The sequence below is a fragment of the Cryptomeria japonica genome, chromosome 3, assembly GCF_030272615.1.
Source record: "Cryptomeria japonica chromosome 3, Sugi_1.0, whole genome shotgun sequence".
Lineage (NCBI taxonomy): Eukaryota > Viridiplantae > Streptophyta > Pinopsida > Cupressales > Cupressaceae > Cryptomeria > Cryptomeria japonica.
Window position 1 is genome coordinate 691,138,028 of NC_081407.1, and position 8,572 is coordinate 691,146,599.

General features: G+C 34.6%; 1 protein-coding gene across 1 annotated transcript; it reads left to right on the forward strand.

The window, feature by feature from the left end:
- Positions 1 to 3,698: 3,698 nt before the first annotated feature.
- On the forward strand, positions 3,699 to 8,262 carry LOC131034357 (phospho-2-dehydro-3-deoxyheptonate aldolase 1, chloroplastic). The gene is made up of 5 exons (XM_057965825.1): positions 3,699 to 4,418; positions 5,326 to 5,603; positions 6,680 to 6,956; positions 7,258 to 7,503; positions 7,812 to 8,262. Exons 1-5 carry the CDS (start codon positions 3,927 to 3,929, stop codon positions 8,094 to 8,096), a joined length of 1,578 nt encoding a protein of 525 aa, XP_057821808.1. The 5' UTR covers positions 3,699 to 3,926; the 3' UTR covers positions 8,097 to 8,262.
- The last annotated feature ends 310 nt before the right edge of the window (positions 8,263 to 8,572 follow it).

Sequence of the window (8,572 nt, forward strand, 5' to 3'; positions counted from 1 at the left end):
ATTAAAGCTAATAACATTTACAAAATTCTTGCATATGATGATTCCATCCGTGGCCATATTAACAAAATCTGGTACTCCTCGCTGGATGTTTCTTCTTGGAAGAAGTTTTTCGTTATTCTTTGGAAAGGTTGGGTGGAACCCAAAATTAAATGCTTTAAATGGCTCTTTATTCTTGACAGACTTCCTATTCAGAGAAATAACCATGATAATAATCTTTGCAAAATTTGTAATCTTCCGGAAACCAGCACACATATCTTCTTTGATTGTTCTTTTGCTAGAAATATTTGGAATCTTTTTGGCATATACTACCCTACTCATGTTTCCATTATTGAAATTGTTACTGGTTATATTAAAGGTCTCAAAGCTAATTCTAATATTTTTTGGAATATTTTATCTTCTAACATATTATGGCAGATCTGGAAATGCAGAAATGAAGAGAAATTCCAGGACACTCCCCAGGTTCTTACTGAGTTTTTTCTTAAACTCACATCTTTAAAAATTTCCTTGCAGGTGCACACCACTATGATGATGGATCATAAGAAACTTCGTAGATTTCTTCAGGACGGACATGCCACCTTTTTTTCTTTCGAACTCAAGAATGGACATGAATGGAGGAGAAACCTGGATAACCTTCAAGTGTTTGAGAAGACTTTGGATAAAGTGAGCAAAGAAATCAAGAGAAATAGAAACTCCAAGAAAGACATCTTAGCCATGCTTCCGGAAATTCCAAATAAGAAAAAAATTGCATGGATGGAAGGAGAACAGGGCTGGACCACCTGGGTCGATATCACTGATGGACACCTCCATTAGTGGTTTATTGGGCACCTTTTTTTGCTTACTGTTATTAACTCTAGATACTCCTTTCGTTTTGCTCTTATGAGCTGTATTTCCGTTGGGGCCTTGTCCCCTTTTTGATACTCTGGCTTTCTTCATTGTAATCTTTTTTTGATCACTTTATAATCAATACAAAAAAATTAGTTCCTAATGTACCGCAACTGGTCAAAGATTTTATGGACCTATTATGATACCTCAATAAAAGCCCGTTATGGATGTGATGACACAAGTATGACGAATTATAATAATAGTGAAACATAAGCTTTAAATTGTCTACATTGATAACTGCTTGACAATATAACATTTTAATGCCTATATCATAAATAGACTACCATTAAATCAATAAAATTAAGATGTGTCACTAAAAAAACTCTCTTTTTATTAAAAAAATCAATAAAATTAAAATCATCCAATATTAAACCCTTCCATTAAAACAAATCAAATTTATTAAATATTGAAAATTACCATAGATTACTCTTGCAAATCAATGAAATTAACACATTGTTATAAAATCCTCTCCCATGATCTTACCATTGCAGAAACATTGAATATTAAAAAATTATCATAAAAATATTCAATATAAATTAATCTTTTTATTGAATCAATGCATAAAGAAATTATGCAAGAAATGCACAGTACAAGAAATATTTTTTTACTTTTACCTAGGGGAAAGGACCCAGTAGTCGTGCACCCTAACTTCACGCTTCTCAAAATCCTATTTGGAAATTTCGAATCACTCCGATTTTTTTACAGCAGCTTACTTGGCAAGTCCCCTGCTTATAACTAAGGTTTCAGGGCCACATCATCAAATATGATGCCACATCAGCATGCTTTTTGCCAAGGTGTCCAAAACAGCCCCAAAAAAAAGTGAGACCAATAGGCGTGCAAAAGAGACCCCAATAGTTGTGCAGCCGATGTGGCATCACCTGATTGGTTACTTTTTACAATATTAGTACATTTCTTAACAACTATTGGTACATTTCCTAACAACTGTTGGTACATTTCTTAACAAAAATTGATATTTTTTGTTTCAAGCAATAGGTTTTATTTGTTCAATTTTTGGAACAAAAGGTATCAACAACCCTCACAACAATTGGAACATGCTCAACTACTGGGTCCTTTCCCCTATATAAAAACGTTAACTAATATACTTTTTTATAGGTGGCGAAATTTTAGGATAATTATTATTTCTAGTACAAATAGAATATCGTGCCCATGTAAGACAGGCATTTTTGTCTTTCCGTAAAAGTAAAACCAGGTAAAAAGCTTCAAATAAAGTTTGTGCACGATATAAAGGAAACTAAACAATAGTCGTACGGCTACAAGACCTATTCACACTGTGGGTGATTTATAGATAATTTTAAATTAAAAAATATAAAATTGAATGGTTTTAAATGAGTTTATTAAAGGATATAAAAATTGTATAGTTAAAATAAAAATATTATCAAGATAATTAATTGAAATTTAAAATTACATTTTGTCAAAATTGTTCATCACCTGTCCTAATTATGTTTAGCTAAGCCTTAATTATGTTAAACTAACCTAGCTACAACCCTACAATATTATGTTTATTTTAATTTTAATCAAGCAATAAATACAATCAAATATACATTCTTAATTTAATTGTATAAACTCTATTATATCAACTTTTCAAAACTTTTCTTCCTTAATGTTGTTGGTGGGTGACATGAGTGCACACACCTTTAGATTTTGTTTATGATCATTATAATATTATTTTACATTCAATTCCATAATATATTGTTAAAAAATTAAAAAAAAATTACTTTTCAATTTTTTAGAAGGTGGGGGGTCTCTTTACATAAAATTGTTTATGCAACATCTAACCTTTATGATAAAAAAATTACATAGTCAAATCAAAAAAACATTATCAAAAGCTTAATTCAAATTATGATGAATTTTATATCTCCAAACTCATATTGATACGTTTTATCTAAGAGCTAAGGACTAAGGTGTATTCCCATACTCATTAATTATATCATACCTCTAATAATTTGATTTGAAGGACATACAAATAACATATCACCATCAACAAATTAACTTCAACTCTCTACTATTATATTTATTTTAATTTTCAATTAATCAATAAATACAATCAAATTATAATTATATAAACATTCCCATTTTTTTCTTCTATACACACCTTTTGATTTTCATTTCTAGTGATTATAATAAGATTCATCCATTTAGATGATTTAAGTTGGAGATGGAGCGACTGGAGCTGAAACGAACCAAACTCTAAAAGAATTCGAATATGCTACTTGGTATCAATAGAATGGTTTAATTCAAGTATTAATTTATTGAATATATAAGATTTATTTTGAATTTCACCCAATAATAAATTTTAAAAAAATAAAAAATGAATTTTTAAAGAGGTTGGTGGCCTCTCTACATAAAACCGCTTCCTGAAACATCCAAACTTGACAAATGGTCATAATCTTAGACAACCTTATTGGGCCATGTAACTGGTATTTGAACGTTGGTTTGACAGAGCACATTCCACCAGGGGTTCCTAATGATGACGTAAGCAATCATCAGACAACCCACGTTTTCTTTGTGAGGTTGGGCCTCGTTAATAAAGTCCAATTTCAACCAGTCAGTCCATTAAAAACATACACTGTGTAATTATCATCAAATTCGCCAGCATGTCATCAGATCCATGATTCACAACAGTAATGTTGACCCTGTGGAAGGTAGGTCAGGACTTGAGGTTAAGCTGAAGTAAGTGTGAACATCAAGGGAGCAACTCCTCCTCATCTAACTTATCTTCAACCACCTCCATTCCACCAACTCACCAACTCCTCAATGTATAATAATATACCCATTTGAATGTAGAATCCCAAGACTAGAAGTAGTCTCTTTTCTCGGTGTAACTTGTTCGTGCCATTGTCATACACCTACCCACAAGAAAGTTACATTGAACTACTGCGAATAAAAAATTTGGCCATCTGCCTATAAAATCTCATCAATCCTCAACTTCATCAGGAGGCCATTGCAACATAGATTTGCTGCATTCTGCCTCCTGTTGAAATATAATTAGTCTGTTTCCCCCTGCAAGCTCAAGCTCAACAACAATGGAGGCACTTACTGGCTCGACAATGGTGCCACATAGTGGTCTTCACCATACTCCTAAGCAGCCCATATCCTCTTCAATGAAACTGGCAGGAGCATTGCCTGTACAGACTCAGAAAAGAAGGGTGGTGGTTAGAGCTGTGCATGCAGCTGAGCCAGTCAAGATGACTGAATCAGCTAGCAAAACAGGGTGGAGTGTAGATAGCTGGAAGTCAAAGAAGGCTCTGCAGCTGCCTGATTATCCCAACAAGGAAGACCTTGAGTCAGTGATTAAGACCTTGGAGACATTCCCCCCAATTGTGTTTGCAGGGGAGGCAAGGCACTTGCAGGATAGGCTGGCTGATGCTGCCCATGGAAAGGCCTTTCTCCTTCAAGGTGGGGACTGTGCAGAGAGCTTTAAGGAGTTCAATGCAAATAACATAAGGGATACGTTCAGAATTCTGCTGCAGATGGGTGCTGTCCTTATGTTTGGAGGTCAAGTGCCTGTTGTCAAGGTATGTGAAATACATAATAATCTCGTTTTTCATAAAAGGGCATTGATACTGTAAATCTTTATATCTGGTTATATGCGGAATTGTGGATCATAGTTGACTTGTAGATCACTTTCAGATGATTGTTATAATCTTGGTGGTATGACATCAATATAGACCCAGCTTCTTACGTATTCATTTTTTGGTTATGATCTGTGTTAGCAGTGGTCCTATTCTCTTGTTGGTTTTGAGAGTCATTTCATAATTTAACACCTACATTAAACGAGGGTGTAAATGATTTTTATCATCAATGGTGTTTTGGATTGTTCTTTTTGCATTTACCCATTTCGAAATACCTAAAGTGGGTCACTTAATTGGAATCCGGTGTATGCTCTTCATTCTCCAGAGTATTTTGGATTGTTCCTTTTGAATAGACCCATCTTTAATTGCCTAATTGTGATCTTCCACCATGGGGTTTTTGCTCTGTGCATCTTTCATGCAGATGGACATGTGTTATTTGTTGCCACTTATTTGTCAAAAGTATGTTAAATACTAGAAACTTAAGTCGTTTCAGAGAAATCTAAATCATGCCATCTCTCCAAAGTTTTATCATGTAATTTGGAAATATCTGTTCCAAAGTAATATTATGTAATTTGAAAAAAATTGGAAAATCTGTCATCACATTTTGATATTGATCATCGATGCTCGTAGAGTTGATCCTTTTCTTTATAATTTCTCTATTTTATATCTCAATCTTGTTTATATCCTAAATCAAGGATCATCTTATAGAAAGGCCCTAGATCTTTTATGTTTTGCTTTTTTTTTTTAAATGAATATTTTTGGAAAAGTTAGTTTTACTATCTTGTATCTCTTTTCGACATCCTCTTGCTTTGAAGTTTTTAAAACCCAATACTGTCCTTATGTATATCAGGTAGGCAGAATGGCTGGACAATTTGCGAAACCTCGATCTGACCCATTTGAAGAAGTAAATGGTGTAAAGCTTCCAAGCTACAGGGGGGATAACATTAATGGAGATACTTTTGATGAAAAGTCACGAATTCCTGACCCAGAAAGAATGATCAGGGCTTACTGCCAAGCAGCGGCCACTCTGAATCTGCTTCGTGCTTTTGCAACAGGAGGCTATGCCGCAATGCAACGTGTCAATCAGTGGAATCTGGATTTCACAGAGCATAGTGAACAGGGGGACAGGTATTTAGCATTTTTATTGGTTATTGACTCTGAGGAACTGGCTTACTTCCAGCAATTCTTCCACATACTGACTAATTTTATATGTGGAATTAATCATTTGATTTAATATAACTTGCTTTAGTCTTTCCATGAATCAAATGATTTTTTAATATGATACAAGAGTTTGTATTTTAACACTTGAAATATGAAGGTCCTATGGTTCCTGAATTTGACAGCTAAAATGGCTACCATAGTGCCATCAATTGTTAGTTTGCTCATGCTTTGTTGTGAAATTGATTTCGAAGAACACTCTGCTTGTATTGCTATCATGTTCTACCTTCAACATTTTTGACTCCTAGAAAGTGAATTGTGAAAGTGTTTAGCTATTACTCATATGCTTTTAAGTATTATGTGGCCTACATGAAATCACACATCACATCAAAGTTTTGGATGCTAGTCTATGGTTGTCAACTGTGTAATTTGGCTGCCTATATGCAAATTTCTTTCAGCTTAAAAAGTCCAATAAAATCTGGGATCGAGATCTTATTCTCTTGTTATCCTCCAATTATAAAAGAAAAACCCATCAGTGCAGGACCAAGTTGAAAAATAAAATATTTAGTTCAATTCTTGCAGTGGTCCAGTCCCCCCTCCATACTTCGGAAGATGGTTTGTCTGGAAATGAAACTAATGCAACATCATGTTGTGTATTTCAGGATTTCTATGGGACCATGCAATTTTTGTAATTTCAGAAAGATAGGGGAACTTTATTCTAACTTTGAACCATCAAAGACTATAATTTTGATATAAATTAAAAAATGTTCTTCATCATTTTACTTAAGTTTATACATATTCAAGTAGATTGCTACTTCTTATAGAGTAACTTGGCTCTGTCAGAAATCTAGGGAAATTTTAACTGCCTTGGAGTTGTAGATATCGTGGCCTTATTAGGGGAGGATAGCCTATATATAAATCGTACAATTAAATATTTGCATTAATTAAAAGCTTTGAACTTTTGGTGAATAGATTATGTTCATGCTTTGAATCAGAATGAATTTAGAGTGTTAGAGATTCTTACAGTTTTACTATTATTCCTGAAGGTATCGAGAACTTGCACACCGAGTTGATGAGGCATTAGGGTTCATGTCAGCCGCAGGATTAACAGTAGATCACCCCATCATGACAACTACTGAATTTTACACATCCCATGAATGCCTCCTCCTTCCTTATGAAGAAGCACTTACAAGAAAGGATTCAACCTCAGGTTTCTACTATGACTGTTCTGCACACATGCTGTGGATTGGTGAGAGGACACGTCAGCTAGATGGTGCTCATGTGGAGTTTCTTCGTGGAGTGGCTAATCCCATTGGTGTTAAGGTATTAACTCTGATACTATTCATAAAGTACTTCAACATATATCCCCCAAAAGTTGACTTTGGTTTGAGATTCTCTGAGCTGAAATGTTAAGCATTATAGTATTATACCCAACTTAGCTTTGGTAGTAAGATATTCTGTGTGGTCTTTGTGCTTCTCTACTTGTGGTTGTCTTTGTGGTACTCACCTAAATGTCCTTTTGTTGATGATTTGTTCCACAGCTTCTATTTGAACCCATTCTTTTACTAAGAATATTTTTTTTTTCTTTTAGATTGTAACTAATGCATTGTTTCCATACTTGAAGGTGAGTGACAAGATGGACCCAGGTGATTTGGTGAAGTTGATAGAAATTTTGAATCCCGAGAACAAACCTGGTAGGCTCACTGTGATTGTCCGCATGGGGGCAGAAAAGCTCAGGGTAAAGCTACCTCATCTCATACGAGCAGTGCGCCGTGCTGGGCTTATTGTCACATGGGTCAGTGATCCCATGCATGGTAACACTATTAAAGCTCCATGTGGCCTCAAGACTCGCCCTTTTGATGCAATAAGAGTAAGTAAAATTTTGAGCCTTCTAAATATGCAGTATTCTATGTTATCAAAGATGAAAAAACCTATTATGTAATAGCCCCTTGGCAACGCACATCATATATGTGGTTGAGAAAAAGTAATTGTGCAAGATATTATATATGTATAGAACCTAAAAAGCTAAGGTGGAGGGAGGGTGAAGAGCTTGAATTTATTTGGAATGCATCGTTGAGAAAGAAGTTAATTGGGTGTTGGAAAATAAACACAATTCCTTTGTATTTCCCTTCTACAAATAAATGTACAAACTCTGACATATTTTTGAATTTTTTTCAGGCTGAAGTACGAGCTTTCTTTGATGTTCACGATCAAGAAGGGAGCCACCCTGGTGGTGTGCACTTGGAAATGACAGGACAAAATGTCACAGAATGCATTGGTGGATCAAGGACCGTGACCTTGGATGATCTTAGCTCTAGATACCACACTCACTGTGATCCACGTCTAAATGCATCTCAGTCCCTTGAACTGGCTTTCATCATTGCAGAGAGATTGAGGAAGAGGAGGATGGGCTCTGAGATAGCTGGATTGGCTTCTCACTTTAAAGGACTTCTACCAATATAGAGAGTGGTGTATTAAAATAAGCAGGGAAGCATGGGGAGATCTTTTGGGGTAGTGAAAGCTTTTCTTGCATATTATCAACTTGTGCATTTATCAAATCTAGCCTGGAAATAATTTAATGTCATGGGATTTTCTAATTATCTAAATATATTATCTATTTAATATATCACATTTTTAGTGTGCTTTGAACAGTCTTCCAACATATCTCTATGAAAAACAGGAAATGACTCATTTGCATTTCAACACAAAAAATGGATCTCTAGCAGTTGATATTCAAAATTATCTCCAAAATAAATATTGAATAACGATTTGCAAAGCAATTTTAAAAGAAAATTCCACCTTCAACAGCCATTAAATAGACTTAAAGTTAACTACCATTTACGAGGAAAAGTGATTTGAAGAAATGCTAATTTTGAAAGAATGACCCTCGCACCGTTCGTAACTTATTCTTAATCACAATCACTCCACAATTTTCTGAT